The 25,285-nt window shown below is 34.0% G+C and overlaps 2 protein-coding genes across 3 annotated transcripts; both read right to left on the minus strand.

The window, feature by feature from the left end:
* Positions 1 to 4,345: 4,345 nt before the first annotated feature.
* Positions 4,346 to 17,390, minus strand: LOC107878893 (molybdenum cofactor sulfurase). Of its 2 annotated transcripts, none has more exons than XM_016726064.2 (22): positions 17,084 to 17,390; positions 16,892 to 16,990; positions 16,714 to 16,772; positions 16,072 to 16,141; positions 15,282 to 15,401; positions 14,696 to 14,822; positions 13,997 to 14,099; positions 13,820 to 13,865; positions 13,482 to 13,520; positions 13,245 to 13,401; positions 12,405 to 12,492; positions 11,942 to 12,058; positions 10,864 to 10,941; positions 10,659 to 10,760; positions 10,209 to 10,299; positions 9,935 to 10,039; positions 9,667 to 9,731; positions 8,480 to 8,628; positions 6,335 to 6,567; positions 5,703 to 5,839; positions 5,276 to 5,386; positions 4,346 to 4,897 (listed from the first exon to the last, which is right to left on the minus strand). In XM_016726064.2, the coding sequence occupies exons 1-22, from the start codon at positions 17,259 to 17,261 to the stop codon at positions 4,787 to 4,789; spliced, it is 2,385 nt and encodes a 794-aa protein (XP_016581550.2). In that variant the 5' UTR covers positions 17,262 to 17,390; the 3' UTR covers positions 4,346 to 4,786. The 2 variants fall into 2 exon arrangements, with proteins under 2 accessions (XP_016581550.2, XP_016581549.2); XM_016726063.2 differs by lacking the exon at positions 16,072 to 16,141 and adding an exon at positions 16,296 to 16,456 and having other exon boundaries at positions 15,282 to 15,436; positions 17,084 to 17,389.
* A 4,269-nt stretch (positions 17,391 to 21,659) lies between these two features.
* LOC107877444 lies at positions 21,660 to 23,518 on the minus strand. The gene is made up of 4 exons (XM_016724093.2): positions 22,937 to 23,518; positions 22,285 to 22,425; positions 22,012 to 22,167; positions 21,660 to 21,861 (listed from the first exon to the last, which is right to left on the minus strand). The coding sequence occupies exons 1-4, from the start codon at positions 23,417 to 23,419 to the stop codon at positions 21,760 to 21,762; spliced, it is 882 nt and encodes a 293-aa protein (XP_016579579.1). The 5' UTR covers positions 23,420 to 23,518; the 3' UTR covers positions 21,660 to 21,759.
* Positions 23,519 to 25,285: the final 1,767 nt, after the last annotated feature.

The raw sequence follows: 25,285 nt of genomic DNA on the forward strand, positions 1-25,285 counted from the left end.
AATATTGGAAAAAGTCTTCAGTCTTCTATTTTAGCCTATGATCATTACTTTTTATCACCATTATACGACTTAGAATATTGGTGGACAAATTCCTTCCCCACCTACATGTCACTCTTTCAGTACTAAACTCAAATATAAAGAAATAAATACACGAAAAAAATCATACGGTGAAGTCTATATCCCACTTTCCATTTATTCAACTAGCTAGAAAAGGTTATACACTGCTCAACTAATTCATTTGACTAAATTTATTGCTATCATTTTTCTGAACCTAGTTACGAGTAGTGCTTGTACTACTCAACATAGAGATTTACACTAATCATAATCACTTAGATTATGACTCTGAGTACTGATAGTTAATGTAAATGTAAATGATTATATTATGATAATCTAATGCATAATAGTATTATAGTTGGTATTCTATGCTTTATTTTTCAAGTAACAAGTTCTACTTGCAGAATCTGAACTTTGGGATGTGGAAATCATGACTGAGTTTGTTTTAGTTTTCTTCTAATTAATCAATCTCTAGAAGCAATCGTAATCCATCAATATTAATTAAGACATGATTAATATATTGAGCTTATCAAAGTTGCAACTAAGTCATAGAATGGATATAAATTGAATGGAGATTTTTCGACAAAGATGGAAGACCAAATATGTGTGTGTCAATTTTGACCAGCCAACAAATAAGGTTCATGAAAGGAATATTTTATAATTGAGTACTACTGGAACAAGTCTATTATGGACTAAAAACTGCCGGCCGTTTTTACCTTTCAACTAACAAAATCTTCAATCCTTAATTATGAGGTTTGTTTAAATTATATATAAATATTTTAAAGTAACATTTTATGTGTAGTTATCAGACTCCGAAAAATAAATAAGAAAACAACTTACTTTCATGGAAATCATTTTCATATACGTACCAAACTGTTATATATCAATTGTCTCACATTGGATAAATAGAGAAATGCTAATGGATTTATAGGTTCAGTAAGTTCTCCGACCAATTAGATTGATTTTTTGGATTGGACACTCTCGTTTCATCTATAACCTTGGTGCTCTTGTTGAGAGTCCACGCGTGGAGCCGTGACTCGAATTGATGGTCTGTGCGTCAGGAGTGGTGGTTTGGACCCAAGAGGGGTGCTAGTTGTGACCAGCTAGCCCAGCCGTGACTAGCGATGTTACTGGTTCCACGGGCCACAATCCGGAGTGGTGGCCTGGACCCAGGAGAGGTGCCTGTTGTGACCATCTTGGCTCAACTGTGACCAACGAGGTCGTTGGTTCTCAAGCAGGGGAGGTTGTTATGTCCAGTTGTCCCACAACAGATAAATAGCAAAATGTTAAAGGGTTTTATTGGGTAAATGGGTTCTCCCACATATTAGATTTGGTTTTTCCGTTTGGTCTATAACACAAACACACCGTCATGTCTTAAAAAACCTCTGACTGCCTCTGCAAACCAACCGAATGCATTTAATAGGTCGTTCCGGGCACACCCAATAAGTTTCATCCAAAATCCATTCAAATGTCCCCACCCACCCACCAATTCATAGGCTAACAAACATGAAAAATCGACCTATCAATTCATATGCTAATACACACGAAAAATCACAAAAGATCTTTAATTTATAGTAGTCTTTTGCTCATATGTCTTTAAGACAACCTCCGGTCGCGCCTCCAAATCAACATGATCCATTTAATAGGTCGTCAGGAGCATGCCAAAGAGGGTTCGCCCAAAATCCATTTGGACGCCCGCACCCCCCACGCATCTATCCATAGACTGACACCCATGGAATATCGCAAAAGTTCCTCAATTTTTATAATTTCACTCATATGTCATTAAAAAAACTGCGCCCGCACCACCAAAACAACACGGTCCATTTAACAGGTCATCAGGGGCACACCCAAGAATTTTCGTCCAAAACTCATTCGGACGACCACACCTACCCATCAATCCATAGGCTAACACATGAAAAATCACAGAAAATCCTCAATTTTTAGTATTTCGCGCATATATCTTTAAAAAAGCCTCTACCCGCCCCTCCAAAGCAACAATTCATTCAATAAGTCGTCAGGATCGTGCCTAGGAAGTTTTGCCCAAAATCTATTCGAATGTCACACTCACCCATCAATCCATAAACTAACATGCGAAAAATCACAAAAAATAATTAATTTTTAGCATATTGCTTTTCATGAAAAATCAACTAGCACCATTACTTCTTGCATTAATTCTTGCGTGGACAAATTCGGGTGGTGGACGACTTCCCCATCAACCAAGTCAACTTGACTTTGGGGCTACCTATACTATTGCATTTTGCTATTAGTATCTCCATACTGTGACTATGCTTGTCCTAGTTTGGGCCATACAAGTTATCAATTTCAATGCAAAAAATATTGAATTGGTGTATATTGTAAGTCAAAGGACAATTCAGAATTTGAAACTTACGAGTTTGATAATATAATTCATTCAATCTATTGTATTTTAAATTAATAATTTATATATATTCAATAAAGATTTTAAACGAAAGAGTTTGAAAACAGTCTACAACGAATCAAGCAGGTTCAGTAACAATGGATAAAGGTCTTCACCACTCAATAGAGAATAGAAGGACCGGCTACTGAATTCAACCAAACTCGTAACTTTTTCTATAGCTCCGCGTGTAGTTGCGAAACGGGCAGGGGAGGAGCTACCCTTGGGCCAGGCCAGGGGTTTCATCCAAACACCCCTCGATGAAAAATTATACTACTTATACATAATTAAAATAATTTTTTATGTAAATATAATAAATATTGAACCCCTTCGATTAATTGTGAACCTAGGTTGAGAACGGGTAGTCTGTATTATAAGGAAATGAATGGTTCTAATGCAAATCCAACCAACAAATAAATTTGTCCTATTCAGGAAAAAGTTAGTACTACCAAAAGTCTTGTGTGAAGACTCTTTCTGGAATTTAGCAGCAGGCAGGAAGTCAAACATCTACGAAAGTGAATTAAACCAGAGACACAAAAACACGGTTTAAAAATATTTCTAAATTATTTGAAATAGCTCAAAAATATTTTTCATTAAATTTTTGATTTAAAAATACTCTTTCGTTAAATATTTGGCTCAAAAATACCCCTTCCTCTAACGAAATTCAGAAAAGGATCAAAAATATCCCTGAACTATCTGAAATGGGTCAAAAATACCCCTTTGTTAAATATTTGGCTCAAAAATACCCCTCTCTTAAAGAAATTAAATTATTTCGATTATTTCATTAATTTATATAAAGTTCATCTATTAATTTATATTTCGTTAATTTCTTTAAGTGAAAATTTATATTTCGTTAATTTCCTTAAAGATTAAAAAGATGTAAAGTAAAAATATCTTTTTAGAATAAATGTATGTTTATTTTCCAAATCAAATTCAACCAATTTATATTATAATTCAAATACTTTTTTTCATTATCTTATTTTAAAAATTAAAAAAAATACTTTTATGTAAAAAAAAATTAGAGTATTAGGGTTAAAAAGTTAAAGTTAGGGTTTAATTCAATCGAAATAATTTAATTTCGTTAATGGAAGGAGTATTTTTGAGCCAAATATTTAACAGGGGTATTTTTGACCCATTTCAGATAGTTCAGGAATATTTTTGATCGTTTTTCTAATTTCGTTAGAGGAAGGGGTATTTTTGAGCCAAATATTTAATGGAGGGGTATTTTTGAGCCAAAAATCTAACGAGGGGCATTTTTAAGCTATTTCAGATAGTTTAGAAGTATTTTTTAGCCTTTTCCGTTAAAGGAATGTGAAACTAGAAAAAAGGTCAAAGTCTTTAGTCAGGACAGAATTGATATATGTGTCCTTTTAGTTCTGAAATTTGAGCAATTCTTTGTTCATATGTGAATAGTAGACTATACCGAATACCAATCAGACACAAAACAAAATGACAAAATTCTAGAACTTAGCTTGTATTATTGATTCCCAGTTTTGTATCAAGGACCCAAGTGAGTGATAATGATGTATATAAACTTGGGTAGGGATACATTAATTAAGATATATGAACCAACCTCCTTCAATAACAACCATGCAACTTAAAATTGTTCTTGCAGGAAAAAGAGGCAAGGACAATATCATTCAACAATTGATACAGTTGATGCAGTTAATCTGCTTCCCCGCAAAAATAATTTCCTTCTTTCGAAACTACATAATATAAGTTGGAAAATTGAACATCATGGTTCCATGATGCAATATATTACAGCCGCAATCATTGACAAAGTATTAACATGCCATAGTTGACCTTAATAGTTGAGAGGAATAGAGTTTTCAATGTTCATGTCAAACCACAATTTTGGTGAACACGATGGAAGCAGTGTGTCGAGAAAGCGCTGTTAATAATAAGATCATGGCGAAGTCCCGACGACTTTTGCATGATTCATAAATCAAGGAATACCATAAGTTATAGTGGATATGAATGGTATATACATTAGCCAGTACTGGCAAATTACAACATCCATGGGTTGCACTTGCACAACACAAACTAAAAACATATATATCCCGCACAGAACGGTACGCAGCCCAAAGAACATAAACATAGCCATTATTCATTAACATTCTATTGCACTGATTACAAAGAATTAAGATATGCGCTAGAAGTATACACTCGTTTGCATACAGATTACAACAACAAAGCACAGTTTGATGTATCGACCTGGTGCGACCAAGTATTTCTGCAACTGCTTCATAACATTGAACACTTGTATCACCCGTGTGTGACTACTTACAAGTCTCAAATAGGGACTTCCAAGAAAAATAATCAGTGCCTATCTCCATTTGGAAAAATTTCTTCTCCTACATGAATCCATGTATCTGACTTGGTTTTCGCATTATTCTCATACCTCAGCAGTATGCCAAACAATATTTTCCCCTGTTTGCAAGGGAAATATGGTAAGAAGAGTTAATGATTCAAAACACACCTAAAGTGTCCTAATTTATTGAGTTTCATACCTAAACTACCAAGTGCATGAGTTTCCTACCTGAACTATCACCAATTAGTTAGCAAAACACATCTAAACTATTAATGGTTCACTTTTCCTACCTGAAAGTTCAGGAACGAATTAATAGTTTAGGTGTGTTTGATAGTTCAAGTAGGAAACTCACACACATGATAGTTTGGGTATGAAACTCAAAAAACTGAAATACTTTAGGTATGTTTTTCACCTTTCACTCTAAGAAGAATTAACTCAATTAAGTAAACAAGCTGCATTTATTTTGGGTTTTCTTCATTTTTTAGGTGGGTTCTAACCTTTGCTCTCCTGTAACCTGCTAAAGTTGCCAAAGGTTCACTAAACCTCTGTACTTCTCCAGCCTCTGCACTTATATTGATCATCTGGCAACGATTGCAACCACCTAAAGACTGCACTTAACAATATCAGTGTGAACCCATGAGAAACTTTTATCTTTTAACAAAAATGTAAAGAGGATAAGGAAGAAGTGCAAACTGAAAGCTACATGGCCCTGAAAGTGTCAAGAACATAATGACCACTGACTACTCAGTGACAAGCTTTCATTCCTCACCACTGTTTCTTCAGAAGTAGTAGACATGTAAGAACATAAACATCAGATGCTGAATTGTTTGGTAAGAGATTTGTTTTATCTAGTAAATAATCATAGTGTGGCAAAAGAATCTATATATAAATTGTACACCAAAAAATATAGGAGCTAGAACTCACCATAAAATATTTCCCTCCAATATTTAGTTTGCTCCATCCATCTTCTGCATATGGTTCACCGCCAGATGCTACAAGATTGGGTCGAAATCTCATTGCACCAACTTGAACTGTGTGTCCACCATTGCTCCTTCGTCCCTCTAAGTCCAAAAAGAAAAAGGACAGATTGAATGAATTTATGATAAACCTATTTTCTCATACATTCACCTTTCCGTAAAAATCACTAACCACCATCAGAGGAAGCATATTAAGTGATGCGAGTGACTTGTGCAGAAAGAAATTCATGTATGGGACTACACAAGGTACTGAACAGACAGCAAATCTGATTATCTTTTTAATTCCTTTTCAATCCCCCCTTTGCCACAACAGCCATGCTACTAGAGGTAAAAGTTCCAAACACTAGTCAGAGGGAACATGCCACAGCGTCTAACTGAACAGAATTATTCCACTTATTAGTGTATAACATGGTTTATAAGTTATTATGCATTCAGCTTAGAGGAATATCCTCAAATTGACCAATTGTATTGGGTGCAATCTCTAATTTTATTATGTTCCTATTCCAGAAGAGTGAGATACCAGAAAGAGAGATTATTCTCTACGGCTCTACCAGAAAGGGAGAAGATAAGGAGACATACTTGATTTCAGCCTAGAGTTGAGGTCAGCTATACTTTCTTCAGATACCAGCAGAAACTGGGCTTCGTTAACAAAATTCAATCTAGCGCCAACATCCCTGCATATGCCACGGCTGCCATTCTTATCTATGCAGGAGTGACTCTGGGAACCGGAATTCCTTAATAGAGTGCAAGGTCGACCAATTGCCTTGCTGAACCAGATATCAACCTCATTGTTATAACTTCTGACTTCATATCTAGCCAAATCAAAAAGACATGAAAAATGATTGAACATAACTATAATACGACTAATTTAAAAACGGTTGAGCATTACTAGATTCATGAGCCAGAGTCTTCTTTTTAGTTTTTGGTGAACACTAAAACAGAGAGCAGTGCTTACATAGCTATGATACTGCTAATTCATTTCCACAAGAACTACAACAGCAGTCACAAAAATAATGCTAGCTACTTGAAGAACATGCCAGACTAAAATAATGGACATCTTTCTCAAACTCCTTTTTAGTTTCTTTCTCTTGCCTTTGTCTTTTGGCAAGTATCCTAAAGCAACTGATTAAATCACAAATTTAAGTGACAAGTAATAAGGATACCATGTATAGAAATAGATCTTGCACCTAACTCAACCCAAAAGCTAGTTCAAGAGGCGAGGAATGCCCAACCAATATTAAAGAAACCACCCATCCTTTAAAGTACCAATGTAGGACTCTTCGAATAAAATCTGCTTTGGATCCAATAAATTGAAGTTTGAAACTTGACAATCAGCCATCTCTAAAAACAGTTAGTTCCCATAACCTACATCTTCATTCAGATAAGCAATATACCAACTTTATCGTAACTAGATATTCCATTACACGCCAAAGAACATAATCAGTCTCCAACGTACAAGGAAAACAATGAGTATAATCTTTGGAAGGAAAACATGGCGAAGGCCGAAGGGAGTGGCCTAGTGATCAATGAAATGGGTGGAAACCTTGTAGATAAGGTTCAAATCAGAATAGATACTTGTTTTGGTGGGAGGAAGTTGGTACCAGATTAACTGTATGAGGTCGTGCAAACTGGCCTAGACTCCATAGTTTAGAAGGCAAACATTGTTAAGAATTATAAGCTTCACATGCTTCACTGAAGGCACTTGTACTAATCTGTCAACGGCAGAACTTACATAAGTACATGCATATACCATAATCATCTTTGGAACCACAAAATCTAAGTGGTTAAAAGCTCACATGCATGCCCACCAACAAGGTTCTTTACAAATATTAGAGCAAACTTAAAGGAGAACTATTTTTTCCTTTCTAACATTTTCTGTTGTGCACTCAAGGGTGTGGCCTAGTGGTTCAATGAAGTTGGATTGAGCACCATGAGGTCTCAGATTCAATTCCCAACAGAGACAAAACACTAGGTGATTTCTTCCCAATTCTAGCCTTGGTGGACAGAGTTACCTAGTACTTGTTGCTGGTGGAAGGTGGTAGGTACCCGGTGGAATTAGTCAAGGTGAGCGCAAGCTGGCCCGGACCCCATGGTTATCGAAATAAAAAAAATTATGTTGTACATAAACCGTGCTATCTTAATGAAACTTTACCTTTCTACATAAACCGAACTATCTTAACGAAACTTTACTTTTCTGATTAAAAAACAAGTACAACTATAAAAGTGAAGAAATAACCAATTACTCAGCGGACACCCAAAATGAAACTGCAGCCCAATATTGTTTAAGTCAGTTAAGATACACAATCACAAAGTTTAACACACAAAATAAACATCTTAAGTTTCAAAGTACAAATTTTAGTGCTACGGAGAAATTCAAAACTCAAGAATAGCAGGAAAGTTGACACCTTATACATGTGACCTTGTGAAATAGCCTGAGAAAATATAGATGCTCATACAATTTAGTAGGATTCAATTACTATATAAGATTCTATACTGTGTTATTGTATACCTACGTACCTAGAGCTGCTTGAAATTTCTTTGACTGCTATAACCTTCTAAAAAAAGATTCTTTGACTGCTATATAAATCTCACCATTGAATTGTGAAGCTCTACCAATTGATTTACGTGATTTCATTCTTAACTACTTAAATGATACCAAGACGTAACAAGCTTGTTTATCAAGTCTTGATAACAAAAGGCAAGAAGTGAAGATGAAGCTCAAACCTATGATTTTGGATATCCATTATATCTCCGGTGACAAGTGAGTTGGATTTGAGTTCAATCTGCAATTTCTCCTTGCAACGAGGTGACTCTACAAACAGTTTTCCCAAATTGAGGTCAATCAGCGTGGAAATATTGCACATTTCTGTAACCTAAAACGCAAATACACCCTACTTAGATGTTGTTGCAGAAGAAATCAACAATGCATCAGAGATAATAGTTAAGATGCAATAGCTAGTAAATATTGAATATCATTAATTATCTCTATTTCTAGTATATCATATTCCAGCAATTACTGGACACCAACAAATTTTCAAGAAGGTTCTCGACAGAAACTAAAATAAGATAAGAAAATTAGAGATGACAGGCTAAAAAGCATGGAGTGGAGAGATCAAGATAATTACGAGTTAGAAAACATGGGAGAAAATAGGATTTAGACATTGAGAGAGAACAACAACAACAACAACAACATACCCAGTGTATTCCCACAAAGTGGGGTCTGCGGAGGGTAGAGCGCACACAGTCCGTGCCACTACCTCATAAGTGAGGTAGACATTGAGAGAGAATGAGAGTTACTCTTGGGAGTTGAAATATTAGTAGTAGTAGTATTAGTACAGATTTTAGGCTATTCAACTTCTTTTTAAGACCATGGGTTGTTGAATATCATGTACAAAAATGTTGGCATCTAACTGATTCTATTATATAAAGACCCCTGTAAGGCTTCAGAAAAGAAGCTAAGAATATACGCTAACCACTAATGATACATTTATCAAAATTAAGTGAATTCCTAGAGAAATCCAATCAAAGTGTTTTTCTTTTTTATGAACTGTGAGAAAATCAAATTAAGAAACAACAACTACCGCTCTCAAAACACATAGAAATCAAATTAGAAAAAAATGAGATAAAAATAAATAAATTCCCTGACTAATCTAATGCACACCACCCAAGTTAAGAAGTTACATGTTACTTTTTGAAAATAGCCATTATTAGTAAGGCTTGTCGAGGGAATTAACAAGGTTAAAACCAAAACACACTGAAGGATGGGTAAATCAACTGATAGGCAACAATCTATGTTTTCCACTTTCCTGAATCCGATTAGAATAGGTGATGAAGGTAGTTATACCATGGCTTTGCACATGGATAGAAGGCATCAACACACATGATGTGAATTATAAGGTATTCTATACTACCTTCTTTTGGGTGAGAATTTCACCGGTTGTGCTCTTGAGAATCCATTCACGATCATGCAATAACCCTGCATTTCATAGTGAATAGAATAGACAACTATGTAAGAATGACACAATGAAATTCAAAATACTTTGATATTCGGAAGAAAACACGGAGAGGCGAATTTCCTATATGCAATTGAAACGAACAACATCCCTTAACGTTGACAAAATCACGTGACATGAAAATTAACCAAATGAATTTTCCAATGAGATATAGCAGAATAGCTACCAGTAGACGTTAGAGGCCACTGATCCACACTAAATCCCCCACAAGACTTTATTGGATAGACAGTAATAGATGTGAGGATATGTCGTGCAGCAGCTTTTGCAATCCCTGCAATTGGTCAAAGAAATGCATAGGTTGACTAAACAAATTTGCACACTATTTTTTATGGTATTAAAATGACAAACTTTCTCACTTAAAATCAACTTCAGGTCTACAAGAAGCCCAATCAACACATATTTAATGCATGCCAAATAGTAGAAAGGTGAAAAAAATTAACCTTCAATTGGCAGACAGATTGGGCTGGGCTGCAATGCACATCGATCGGACGATAATATTACAAAATTATTTTCCACGAAGTTGACAAATTTCTGCAGTGGAACGAAATGAAGGAGGGAATAAGACTAGCTCATAAAATGAGTAATACCCAAAGCACATAAGGAAACAGCAAACTTTTCCTCCACTAATGTGAGACATTCTAACACTTCCATCGCCCTTTTGTTGAGAGATTAAAATCATATATAGCTAATTAGCAAGAGATCTGTAGTCTGAAAGGCTCTCTGAATAGTCCATGGAAATCATAAACTATTTGAGTTGAAATGTAAATTTTAACTCTAGTTTTCAATATTTGGCACATTAAATTCTTGAAGAAAGAAGCATGTCCTACTGTAAGAAATATGGAACAACTCTTCACTTTAGGGGATCGGGTTGGGAGTGTTGGGTTCCTAACCATGGCATCTTCAAATGTTGACATGTAACCAAAAGATACTCTGACAGCTCCAGTTGGTTTTCCATTTAAAATGTCACGATCATCCCAGCACACATGCCCAGCCTAAATGAAATGATAATTTGTATTTGTTACAATTTGTTGTCTCTTTTTTCACATGCAACAGACACCATATAACAGCTAAAATGATGGGAAAGGAAACACATACCTCAATGTTTGAAAGAAGATCCAAGTGCGACAAACAAAGATATTTAGCACAAGCACCAGGATTGCAAAAACATCCTGTCTATACAGAAGTACATGAAAAAAGAAGCAAGAGTTTAGTCAAAGCACATAATAGCATTAACTATCTGAGATTTTCAATTACCAGTTTTACTGGTTGTGATGACTAATCCTCCCCCATCCCTCTTAAGAATTAAGATAGACCATTCTTTAGAGGCGTTATGAAAAATAATTCCCATTTCCTTATATTGCAAATTTTTCTTTCTCTGAAAATTCCAGCTTAAGATGATTTGTTATTACTTTCTATCATTTTAAACATGTTACATCTTTCACTGAACTACTCCTTTGTTTCACATTCGAACTCTTGTTTTAGACATTTCTCCACCAAAGCCATGTCACATATTCAAATAGTTTACTCTTAAAACTTTTCTCCAAACAAACAAGTTAATCTTATTTGGAATGAGAAGTAATATCAGTAAAGCTTATCGATAACCAAATGTACAAAAGAAACCTCAGTATTCATGGACAAAAGCTTAAACATAACAAGCACACGGCAACTTCATCATGTTAGTATCGATGCAAGTCATCCCTGGTCTTCCATGTATAAATGTTACTACTACATGATGAGATTATCCGCTCATTCCAAAAAGCATAACTGAGGACTGAACAACTCCTCTGAATGTGACAGTTCACACATCTACCAGCACGAAGGCTGTTAAAAGAGTAAGTGACCCTTACATCTGAAGGACCAAACTCGCAAATCAAAGACAAACTAACAGAAGCTTAACCAGAGAACTCCATAAAGCCAGACTAAGCATATCAAGACATCCAGATACAAGTGAAGATGAATGATAAATCATAAAAAGACACCTCTTGGAAGTTATGTCATCTTCCTTGACATTGAGAAAAGCTAACATATGAAAGTAGCACATTATATCAGAAACAGCAGCGACATGCTGCTCTTGGGATGTGTTTCAGGAGCATAAAGTAGCAAGCATCTCATCCCCCAACGATGACAGAACGAAAATCATACTTCATAGACAATATGGCCTTTGAACTCTTACCCGAAGTTGAATTCCTGCCAAGGTTGCCAATTTTTCCACCTCACGATATCCATACCATGTTCCATCTGGTCTTCTCATGTTGAATGAAACAGTAGGACCCATTTCACTAGATAATACCTGAGATAAAGGTCATATTAACTTAGTCATCTTCAGAACCAAAGGACAATTTCACAATAAATCAACAGACACAATTCATAGACTGTGAAAGAATACCAAATAAGAAGACAACAAAAATGAAAATCAACAAACAGAAGCAACTCAAAAGCAAAAGCATTGCATCATCACTGCACCATTGAGCAACAGTCATAAATTTGCCTTTGACTATGACATATTTCTTCACGTGAACTCAGGAGGACTTTCTTAGATCTTATAATTGCAATTGATAAGAATGACATCTAAATTCCGTCCAAATTCCAAAAACATATGAACCTAGTCACGAGAACGTTATCTTTGATATAATTACCCCGTAAAGTGTGCAAACAAATTCTCCATTTTCATGCTTCAACGCCAAAAGCTTATTCCTCACATATGCTGCAAGTGATGCTGTGTGCCTTGAGAAAAGAATAGCACATGTCAGATCAGTTTTTATTTTCATTAAGCTCCAACTTCAATTATGGAGAGAGAGAGAGAGAGAATGAGGCAACAATTTCCATAAAATAACAAAGAAACAGACAGTTACAAAAATTGAGCAGAATCTATTTATAATACCATATCCATAAAGTTCTTAGTATGTTTTCTGTTGGCACTGGATAGATGATTCAAAAAGGAATAACTAGTTTCTACATACTGAGAACTATGCCTTTATATCCTCTAAACAAAGAGAAACTTATCAGACAAGTCAAACGGATACAAACTAAACACTGGAAACTTGAGGTCCAAAAATTGTAAACCTTCAAAACAAAATTTTCTTATTCACTGAAAGGATAATTCGCCTAACAGCTAAACGAAAATTGATTTATTTTAGTATTCGTGGTAAAATGGTTGACAGTACCTAACTATGTAGTAAAAGAATAAAAGGTTAACAATATCTAAAAAGTAGCAATGAGCAGGATCAATAAATAACATTAGCAGGATTCACTCACCAAGATAAATCATAAAAAGATTTAACTATAAACGAAAAAGTGTGCAATAAATCTAGTCACGAGTGCCAACAACATGATGTCTCTGTTCATGTGCAATGACAGCAAAATGTGTCCAATTTCAATATAATTCTGATCATTATTCAATTTCAGAATCTATTCACCCACAAAAGAAGTAATCTCTCACCTTATCCGAAAAAAGAAGAAAGCAAGCTCTAACTTACCGGGAAATCGAAGATGTTGTTAGCATATTAATTATTTTGAACCCATGTTGAATTGCTGCTATGCTCAAGAACGAAATGGTTCCATCCTCAAAAAATTCCTCTACACCTTCTCTTCTTTTGAAAAAGTCAACATCAGCAATAGCTGCAGCCACCGTACCTACAAGAATCCAGGCTAACTTAAAATTGCTAGAGTAATCAATTATATCATCATAACAAAGGAAGGCACTAAGAAAAAACCTCCACTAAAGTAGGTCTTCTTCATCAGCTTAGCAGCATCTGATCAATGAAAGAGATCAGGAAATTTTGTTAATTTTGACAGTGAAGAAAAGGAAAAAAAAAGGAGGGGGGGAGGGGGGAGGGGAATATAAGTGTATCCTGTTTCACAACTAGAAAAACAAGAACACCTAGGCATCTTTGCCATCCTTCCCACCCGAGATTCTCTCCATAAACAGAGAAGCATAGGGATAGAGGCAGAGAGGGACACAAGAGGGAAGTAAACTACATGAAGAAGAAAGTTAAACAAGAGTAAGTGAGGAAAAACACAACAAAAATGAACTTCTTATTTAGCTGCTTACCATTTCGAACAATGAGAGCTCCAAGGCCAGTTGGGTAGCCGAATAACTAAGCAAGAAACAAACAAAACTCTTTTCAAGCTCCGTGATGTAATTTGTATGTTCATGTAATCTTTTAAAACAGCAGGTATCAAATATTACCCCATGTGATCTTAACAAGCAGGTATCAAATATAAGTACCTTGTAGAACGAGAAGACAACAAAGTCTGCTTTAAACTTTGATAAATCTGGCGGATTGGTGGCACATCCTTTGGCAGCATCTATCAGAACCAACCAGCAACCTCTGCATTCAGAAATGATAATTTAGGTCTGCCCATCTACATAAGACCAACTCAATGCTGGAGATAAAAAGCTTTTTTAAGACATAAGAACAAGCTTGTCAGCTACTGAGATAAGAATAGCACACACAAAGGGAAACAGGTTGATCAACCAATATTCCAGGTCAAATCCCTGACTGAATCAGCATACATTGTTCAAAATGTAACATGTGCTCTTGTAGCTATTGACAAACAAATAATCTTCTTTGGCACGGGTATACTTACGAATAATAGACTAGTTATTATATGCTATGTTTTAATTTTTTGGTAGTCAAACATATCAAAATCATTAGAGAAACCCATAATTTAGACAACAAAGAACTGAAGTGTTTTGAGCCAGCATAAAAAAAAAAAATATTTTTTTTTGTGAACGTTTGAGGCACTAAAAATCTGTTCTTAAGCAAGCTTAAAAGAGAAGGTCTGTTTTCTTAAAAACTATACTAAGAGTAAAAATCTTACAAGTACAGGGGGAAAAGAATACCTTATACTATTCAGATAAATATCAATACTCTAGCATCTCGGCTATTCTCAATCACTATAGTCTAGTTTTTTATACTTTTACCTGCAGCACTGGGCACTTTCTAAGATTCTTTCAGGCCCTTCCTTGATAATCTTAACTAGGTCCGGGTCAAATTTTCGACCTGAAAAATTGCACTCTGATGGGAATGCAAACAAGTTGTACGCACTACCTGTAACAACAAGTCAAAGTTGATAAAGACATTGGTAATATGTGCCTCATTGGTGAAACAGCTTTTACTTCACATCCAGAGCATTTGGTAAAACTAACAAACAGATAATCCACCTAATAGGTATAAGGGCATATACAATTTCTTGATTGATGGGATTTCACGAACTCAGACTACATGCAATTTGAGTTGAAGGTGCTCATTAGCTTTATAGACTTGGTGGTTGAAGGGAGTTGGACTAGCAAAGAACTTTTGTAATAGAGCTCTCATCCTTTTTAGAAGAATAGAGCTCTCAACCTACTTTTGTAACTGACCTATACAGTGCTTTTGTGCATCTTCATGATGCTTTTAATATTAATCCTTACTTCATCAAAAAAGGGGGTTGGAAGGTAGAAGTTGATGAAACTATTGTAGAGCCTAGTTCTCAAGGGAAATTGGCTGGATTTTGTAATAAAAAACTACCTGCCATCCCTTCTTTCGGAACTCCACCTTCACTTCTTCTCTGAACGCGGTGCTGTGTTAGTTTAAAGTTAGACTTGGAGCTTTCTGATTTACCAAGATGTGTGCCCTCTTCAATGTCAACTGCAAAAGCAGCAGCTCCTTTACTGAGAGCATATCTAGTAACTCTTAAGGAAAAGAATACTTGAGAAACACAAATGTTAAAATGAACCAGATTGAAAATCATGCAAAACCTTCCATCAAAATCAACTGTTTCTGCAAACGCTTTATACTGTATAAAACCTTTCTCTTTCTTCTCTTTTAATTTTCCGGCTTAGTAAGTATTAACACATAGATAATAGTAGATGAAATTAGAGATGAATTGGGTCCCTGATTTTTGGTCTCACTTCAATAACAAGAATATATTTTTTGGCTGGTTCACGCAAGTATAAGAGTTTCCCTTGGATGTACCATGAAAATTTTACCAAAAACATGTACAATTATATCCATGAAATAAACAGTGGGATCCCACACCTCAGAAGCAAGTGCGGGACTAGCCATTTTAAAGTGAATGGAATCATAAAACTTCAAAAAGAACCACTACAATGATTAAATGCCATCAGAAACAGTTGATAAGAGCAACAAAGACATCGTTGAACATAGCCACAAATCAGGTCTGCATATATTAAACATCATAGATAACAAGTACAAGTCACGGTAATTCTTTAAAATGTCCAAAGATAGCATGGTCCAGATGCAGTGACTTGTAAAGATGCGATCATGTGCTCAAATATAAAGCTGGCAAGAATCATGCCTTTCTCATGAAGAAAATGTTGATTATCTATAAAATATTCGGGAGCCTTTGATTCAGTGGACCAGTAGTTCTGAGACAAAGAGTAGCCTTTGAAGCAGGAAGTAGTACCTTAGATTAAGAACCAAATATACAACCAAAGATGAAAGCATTCCTAAAATATTAGTAATCGAAACTTGCAGTCCGCATGACAATTTTGAGGAAAAGGTTTAAACCATTTAGGATACTCCCTAATCCCAAGGACACTGTTATGATTCTCCATTGAGTACACAAAACTGCTGTCATTGCTCCATGGGAAGGTCTCTCCAACTAGTTTTAGTGCAGCCGTTGCCCCAGAAGTGAATATACAGCTATATTCTCTTGGTGATGCATTGAAGAAATTAAGGACCTGAACAAAGCCGTGATGCAATCGCAAAAGAAAGGGAAACAACAACGGGATCGTTACATGTGAAACTGTTAGTACGGAGACGAAAATTAAGTGGATCTCGTTAACATTGAAAAAAACATGCGCATTTCTTTAAAATTATGGGGTGCTTATGACTTGATTGCTTGACATTCAGATCATATCAACCATCAAGATATCAACGGAGAGAATGATTTATCAAAAACAATATAGTAATAAATTGTGCAAGAGAAGATTTTTACCTGTTGGCGTGCTTTCCCAACAACGTCCTCACTAGCCAAACTGCAACTACTCTGACTATCTATTATTTTTCACAGAATTAAGGGAATTGAAAGGGCAGCTGAAAAAGGTCAAACACAATTCTAATCCAAACACAAGTTTATACAGCCAAATGTGATGTATGATAGGAAAGAAGGATACGAGGATTTCCATAAACAGTAGAATTAAGGTCCTTAAAAACAGCTTCCATTTGCGATTCGAAATAGAGAGTCGCCCCAGCATGATCCAAGTATACCGTATCTACAAGTCAACATTGAAACAAAGTGTATATATCGTACTAATATTCAACGAAATTATGATATATCATCTGAATATGAAAATAAAAAATCTTACCGCTTAAGCGCTTGAATTCTGTAGCTCTAATTTCATCAATGTTTTTGGGAGAATTTGGATAACCATAATCGCTTCCATATTCCTTCAAAAATTGCTCTTTCTCCGATTCCATGTTCATTTTCCAGCAATTATTACTCTTTGAATTTCTTAAGGAGAAATGAAATTGAGCTACTAGCATAAATTACGTCAAATATCGGAAATACGGAAATAGACCGCCAAAGTATTAATTTACAAAAATGGTCCCTCTTTTATTTTTGTCCATGGTCAAATTGAAATTATGTGAGAAATTGGCTACTGTGATTTATCAAAAAGATAGTATAATATAGAGATATTAAGATATAAAATATGTTATAATACGTTATATATTTATATGCAACTTCTATAAAATAAAATAAGGACAAAATGAAAGCATATTGTGACACGTTGTCAGATGGGCTTTGGAGACGTTTTTCACGTGGAAATGGCCAAACCACTTTTAGCAACTTTATTTAACTCTGTACAAATTATTTACTTATAATCTACCTAAAAATTAAAAGGCTGATGGATATTGTCATGAATGTCTTGCTACGTACTTGGGTTGCTCCGGCCCATAAGTGTACACAAGTCCAAAAATCAACAATAATATATAGCCCATGAGTCTGTTTTAAATGTCATAATTGATGGCATTGATGTTTGGGTCATTTAGGAACAACAAAGTATAAATTGCTATATACTTTTCAATACTATACAGTATCCAAAAAAATTGCTTGCCAGATACATTATTTTTCTTCGAATACATTAGTTGCTGGTGCAGAATGTATTATATTAGATACATTTCAATGTATCGTGCCCACAATTAATTTATGATACATAATAGGTTTGTTGTTATGTATCATGATCATAATTAATTCAAGATACATAAGTTAACTCATGATACGTAATTTTATGCATAAGTTTCTTCGGATACATTACTTTTCAGATACGTATGAAATATGGATAAAGATATAATTAAATAAAAAATATGAAATATTATGTAGATATGGTAAGATTATTAGTGTTTAATATAATTTTTCCAACAAATTAACATAAAAAAGTTTTATAGGGGTCAATTTAGAAACTATCATTTAATTCATACTTAATCAGATCAGATGTTCAATTTAATGATAAAATCTAACTTCATACTTGATAATGTCTCTAAAGTTACATGTGGGTGAAGTTCAGTCAATATCTAAAATACTCTTTATTAAAACTAACTTCTAAAGTATTTGTGTTGAAATTAACTACTCCACATACAATAGTCAAAATTATCATTATGAAGTAGAGCTAGGTTTTCAAGAAGAGTCCCCACCTTCCCAATTTGGAATATATGAACAAACACAGGGTCAACTTATTGCCAACCTTGTTCAAATAGTAGTACTCCATATCCAATTACCAAAAGCATGGAGATTATATATGAAGATGTGGCTGCATATATATATATATATATATGTTGTCTTTCATGTGGGTCACAACTCACAATTATTATTATTATTATTATTATTATTATTATTATTATGGCTGTTTATAACCGACAAATCTTAGGGGGATATATAATAGATAACTGATCCTCCATCTCTTTCTTATATATTTATTAAAGTCTGATAGGATATTGATTGCCATGCAATAAATAGCTTACCCATCCATTTTCAGCCACAGTTGATGATGAGAAAGTTCTATCATGGAGTACTACTCAAAGATGGATTTTCAGAAACTAGGCTATCATGTAATAACTATAGCTATTTATCATTTGATCCCACCAATATATAGAGACTACGTTAATATAACCTTCCCTCACTTCAAAGGACACTATACTCGAGAATAATATTTTTGGATACTCCTCATGAGTGATATTATATTCGAGTCACCTTTATCTGTTATAACATATAACTCCAAACGTTAGGGACAAAACTAGCTAGAGAGAGAGCTACAAGTAGCTTTTGTATGTTCAATAATCACAAATTTAAAATTCCGACTTCATCTCTACCCACATTTTAATAAGAGGCATACGTATAAAACTTAAACTCGCGCTATTAATTAGTGAGTGGGGTTTGAAGACTTGGAAGGTGCTGATTGAGACAGTTCATTGATAATGGGGTCACTTCAATTTGAGTGCTATCTTACGATTGGAAGAATGCATACTTGTGATCCCCATCTTCTTGGCCTAGCTAGCTAGCTAGGGTGTGCCTATATTATTTTCTTTGTCGTCCTAGTATCTTATAATTGTCAGAGATGTTGATTTATAATTAGTTATTAGCTTCATTTTGACCTCCCATTAGGGGCTCTTTCATTTTCAAATGTTAAATCAAGAGATCAACATGGGCTCAAAGAACAAATTCTTTTGGATTTGATTTAATCATTTTCGTTTGACATGTATAAACAAGACTGATCATGACTACACACTTCTACTGTAATATATCTATTTAATTAGCTCATTCAAATGCTAATCAAGGCCCAAAAGGAAAAACAAAAAACACCTGTCAACCGATTTTTTTCTTTTTTCTTTTTGCAACTGAAAAAGGTTGCTTTCCTAAACTCCCTAAATATATACTAGTATTTTTTAGTACAAAAAAATATTCATTTCTAGTGTGTAGATGAAAAATGATAGACCCTTTAATATGTAACTTGCCTTATTTTCAATATTACAAATCCAATACTTGTTATGGAGGATATTATTATCTACCGATATTTCTTACAACAACTGATCGATTGTAGTATAAGAAGAATATTTTGTGTTGGTGTACATAAGTTAAACTCACATAGTATATATTCTTTGTTGTGAATCATTGTTCTGTCTATAATAAACATTGAGCTTAAATTATATACATTATCGGTGTAAAAGATTACACTAGCTAGCATATAAGTAACGATTACGAGTCAGACATATAATCTTTTATGGAGGCATAGTTGTAAATATATTAATTAATTTAGATTGATCTGATAGTGCAAAAAATAAAAATAAAAAATCTTTAAAGTGATAATAATAAACATAAATTAAATTGATTGATCTACTTGTTGTTTGTCAGCTGAAAAATGCTTCGTAATCTAAACTCATCGATCAGTTGCAGAAGAATAAAGACATATATTCATATATATAAATAATTTGTACTTAATTAAAATATCCAACGAAATTATAAGAATTATATATTCCCCTATATATTACTACTATAATTTATATGGTCGAACTCGAAGCTAGCTAGGTAGCTTTTCTCCTTTATCAAGGGTTGGGTTGTCCATCTTTTTCAAGAGAGCAATAAGCTGCTGGAATAATAATAAAAATTCTTCTCCTTTTAATTCATTCAACGTTAGTAATGATGATGTTCATTCTAGTTAAGTACCAAAAGATGCTATAACGGTACCTTACAAAAGTAACTGCAAATAATCGCTGGATAGAGTATTGATGCTAACGTTGAAAAAGGTTGTTTTGATTCTTTAAGGTAATCAAACTACTCTCATCTTTTTATTGGATTCTACTAACCCTCCTGCCTGCCTTTTTCTTTTTTAATTCCTTTATAATCGATCTAACACTATTTGGATCATATATATGTAAAGTACTTACTACTTAGTCTACCTAGCGAATTAATAAAGGCAGACACCTTTAATTTTAGTATTGTTTAATTAGGACAGATGCAGTTTTTAATTCCGATAATTAAGATTATACTCTGTAGAGCTCTAGAACTACTGTAAAATAGTAGCCAATTAGAGTTGCTCAAAAATATTAGAGTTTTTAATAATAACTATATATGTATCCATATTATTCTTTATTACACGCACCTCAATTATTTTAATTCATAAAGTATCTGTTACTATGTGCACACACTTCAGTTATTTAATTCACAAGATCTATCGAATAACTCTATTTATTCACTACCAAAATTTAAAAATAAATTGAGTTGGACATTTTTTTTTGTTGCTAAACATCAATAATCCACCGCTAATCCTATTAATGATTATAAAAGATCTTGTTAATTACCTTATATGCTTAAGAAATCTTGTCGACTATTTTTCATAAACTCAATCTAAAATAGAAAACATCTTTTATATAACTGTAGAATTTCTTTCATACGTAAATATCAAGAAATGAAGAAAGTGAATAGTAAGTTAATTAATAGTACTATATAATATGGAGAATGTCAGTTAAGTGAATTACAACGGACAATGATGAGACGTTCTCCATTTTATGCCTACTGTGTACTTTAATATTTTAATTTAATATTAAAGCACTCATAAACACGCCAACATTACTTAACTATCGATTGGCAATGAATTTCTTAGCTAGTTTTTTCATAGTGGTCAACAATTTGAGGCCTTTTATAAAGTGATTATGGAGAACATAAAAAGTACATATCGATTTGGGGATAGACACACCATATAGAAATAGAAGTGTTACGTGCACAATCTATCCTCATGCAAGTATCCGTAAAAAAGTATGATAGATAGACTTCAAATTTTAGCCAGGTATAGTATTTTGTACTGTGTCAAAGAATAGAGTAATAAGTAGTATTTTTTTTTTCTTAATTTAATGCAATCATTCACTTTGAGACGGAGGAATAATTTGATAATAAAGAAGCTGAACCTTAACTATTAATCATAAATAATAATTAGTACATCAACTTTATATAGGAACTTAAGTAGTGGTGTAATAAACAAATGGCTGAACATCAGCTCATAAAACTTCCATCATAGGAGCTACCTATATAAGGTATATACATCATAGCCTCTTCTAACCAACTCTCCTCATTATAATGATCACCATGTTTCATCTGCAAAATACAAAATAAAAATAGCAACTTCATCAGAATTTCTTGATTATGTGTTATTTAGAGATCAGTATACTTTTATTTACTTAATTATATTCACAATAATAAAAAGATGGATCGATCATTATGTAACAATTAGATAAATTAATTAACCTGGACTAATGGATTATCATAGAAAACATCCTTGTGATCTCCATGGCAATTAACATTTCCCTTCATGTGGAGTTCATCATCACAAGCTTCATTATTTTTAGCAAATCTTCCACGAACTCGAACACGTTTGTCTGCTAGGGTTTTACGACAAGCATACTGCATGCACACCAAGATTATTTGTAATTAATTCATGTTCATTTATGTAGAACTATATAATATCATATATAATATATATATATATATATATATCTACAGAAAAAGAAAGAGAGATACCTTAATAGTTTTGTTGAAATTCCTTTGATTTCTTTTCTTGAGATACCGAAGAATTCTGTCCTTTCTCTCCTCTTCTGAATACCTGCCGATCTTCATTGCTGGAGCTTCTTTGAGTTTTGGACTTGTTTCCCTGTGAGCTCCCTGTCAACAGCAATTTAATACAAATATGAGTTGCAGTATACATACATCTTAGTATATTTTAGCTATTCTGTGAAAAGAAAATAGTAAATTTGAGCCTAATTCAACTTGGAAAAAAATAGTTCATGAGGTAAAGATTATCAATGAATATATAACTAGACACGTCCTAAGTCCATTACCCGCATGAAATCTAACATGAAATATATTGACTACATATATGTTAATTAAGTAATACAAATATTCCCTTTGTAATAGCTTAAGCTTTTAGAAAATCAGTTGATCATACACTTTCAATTAACATGGTATCAATAGAGGCCTTGGGTTCTCGTTTGAGTATAAAAAAGACTTTTCAAACTCATGAATAAGAATCAGGCTCACTTGTGAAGTGCCGTGCTGAAGACAAATTACGTAAATAAAAATATATTAACTGTAACAGTTAGAATATTTAGATGAGTTGTTCACACACGTCAACAAAATACTCTAAGCAAACAAGGAGGGACGTTAAAAAATGTACCCAATTGTTGGAGGTAGGACAAGAGGCCCAGAAATTGGATTCGAAACCATGATCAGTATTTTCATCCCAAGATTCACAACCCTCATGGTGTTGACTGCCGCATCGATTATTATTATTATTACTGTTGTTGTTGTCTGCTGCATAAACCTGATGATGATGAGTAGAACTATTCAAAGAATAGTCACTCGAATTAGACGATGCCGGTAGTAACACCGGCACCGTCATGTCCGAAACCCCTAGGCGCTCAGGGAACCATGGCATCATTGAAATTGATGGTGGCACATAATGATCATGAGCTAGTGAATTGATATTGAGTAGTTGATCATTAATATTATGATCATAAAGTGAGGGGGTTACTAATAAGTTTGGTTGGGAATTACATATTTGTGGGAGAGGATTAGTAACAAGAGAAGAATTGATGAATTCATTGGAGAAAAGGCCACGAGTACTATAGTATTCATGATCATGAGGAATGAAAGCCATTATTTTTGATGGAAGAAATGTATAATTTGGTTAAGGCTATATAGTAATATGCTTTTAATATGAGTCAATTTTGGTTTGGCTGGTCGATATGGATTTTGTGCTCTTAACTATTTATAGTAGTAAGTAGATATTAAAGCTTTTTGGCAAGTTGCTCTAGTTGTATTCTCGATGTTTCTTTTGTTTCTTATTCTTTTTCTAATTTCTATTTTTCATTTTATTTTGTTTATTCTTGATTAAGTACCACGTTTGAGCTTGACATATCTGAGCAACACATAAGTTTTGCTTGTGAATTATGCTAGCGGCTTTTTCCATTTTTAGTATATGATTTTGAGTGAATTGAACACACTGTAATCTTTGCTTGTTAAATGCAACTTTGACCAAAATACGTCCTCATTTGCTTATGTTGAACAGACAATTAATTATAAATAAATAAAAGTGTACACAGTCTAATAGGATGCGCACGAATGCCCGTTTAATTTTTGCCCCTCAAAATTTGGAGATCTTGATTCAAGTCTCACCAGCACTTATTATGAAAAGAAATCTCCATGTATTTAATTACCGCATCATAGAGAATCATATCTTCGCATGAGGTGGATGTGTTGAAAACATAATTACTAAATATAAAAGTGTGTTTCCGGTACAAGCGGAAACATAATTTTGTATATCAAAATATGTCCTCTCTAATATTTGCTTAAACTTTTTGAATGAGATAGTCATACACACGATATCTGAAATTTTTTTTTATATAAACCAAAAAAAAGTGGGGATGGGGTGGAGGACAAAATAAGAATCGCTTAAGAGTTCAATCACATTAAGCTATTGGTCTATTTAATCTAATAATCTGGAACATTCAAATTGTAGCATGCATTTATAGATATAAATTCTATTGCGTTCTAATAACACGGCTTCTAATTTAAACATATTCACGTCCATGATATATTCTATTTGATGTGTTTATGGTGCAAAGAGTTCCATGTAATAGCATCCACAGAAAATCAGCTTAATTGTTAGTGACTATAGATTTGAATATATTCATATATTGCTACAGTTTAATGCAAATAGTGGGGTACATATAAGTTATAACCTTTTGTCAATGGAAGAAAAAAGGAAAAAAAAAAAAGATTCTTCTCATCATCTCTACCAAAATTTCAATTTCTTCCAATTATGGGTATGTTTGGTACGAAGGAAAATGTTTTCCTAGAAAATATTTTCCCGGAAAATAAGTTGATTTTTTACTTTGTTTTCTTATGTTTGGTTGGTGGATGCAAAATATTTTCTAGATAATTGGTTGATGAATGAAAAAATATTTTTCAAAAAATACATTTTAGGGTTTAGCTAAAGCGTAAAAATACATTTTAAAATCCTTTTTTAAAAAATAAATTAAAAAAATTAAAGCTTTTTTGGGGAAGGAGGTTGGTAGGCGGGTGGGAGGGGGTGTCAGAAGAGGTAGTAGGGGTGGGGTAAGAAAAAGTTTTGAACTTTTTTTGTTAAAAAAAAAAAAAAAAATTGGCGAGGGGAGGGGGGTTAGTAGGAGCTAGGGTCAGGGTAGGGGAGTAAGGGGGAAGGGGGAAGAAAAAAATTAATTTTTTTTTAAAAATAAATTTAATGTTTTTTTAGGTTGTTGGGAAGGGGGGGGGGGGGGGGGGGGGGGGGGGGGAGAGAAGGGGGGGGGGGAGGGTAGAGGTGTGGGTTAAGAGAAAAGTTTAAATATTTTTAATAAAATATAGATATTATTTTTAGAAAAGGGCTGGTAGGGGTAGGGGTGGGGTCGGGGTAGGGGATGGACTAATAAAAATTTTTGAAATACTTTTTAAAACAATTGAATTTTGGGGGTGGGCGTGGGGGTAGGGGTAAGAGTTGGGGTGG

This window comes from Capsicum annuum, chromosome 7 (genome assembly GCF_002878395.1).
Source record: "Capsicum annuum cultivar UCD-10X-F1 chromosome 7, UCD10Xv1.1, whole genome shotgun sequence".
Classification (NCBI taxonomy): Eukaryota; Viridiplantae; Streptophyta; class Magnoliopsida; order Solanales; family Solanaceae; genus Capsicum; species Capsicum annuum.

Bases quoted from the DNA above. Each gene is read 5' to 3' on its own strand.
- LOC107878893 (XM_016726063.2), bottom strand. From the start codon at position 17,261: ATGCTAGTAGCTCAATTTCATTTCTCCTTAAGAAATTCAAAGAGTAAT. The intron at 14,100-14,695 runs GTAAAAGTATAA...TTCTGAATGCAG, and splicing joins GAAAGTGCCCAGTGCTGCAG to AGGTTGCTGGTTGGTTCTGA. The intron at 10,040-10,208 runs GTTAATTTTTTT...GACCAATTGCAG, and splicing joins AATCTGTCTGCCAATTGAAG to GGATTGCAAAAGCTGCTGCA.
- LOC107877444 (XM_016724093.2), bottom strand. From the start codon at position 23,419: ATGGCTTTCATTCCTCATGATCATGAATACTATAGTACTCGTGGCCTT. The intron at 22,426-22,936 runs GTACATTTTTTA...TGCTGTTGACAG, and splicing joins GTCCTACCTCCAACAATTGG to GGAGCTCACAGGGAAACAAG. The intron at 22,168-22,284 runs GTATCTCTCTTT...GTGTGCATGCAG, and splicing joins ATTTCAACAAAACTATTAAG to TATGCTTGTCGTAAAACCCT.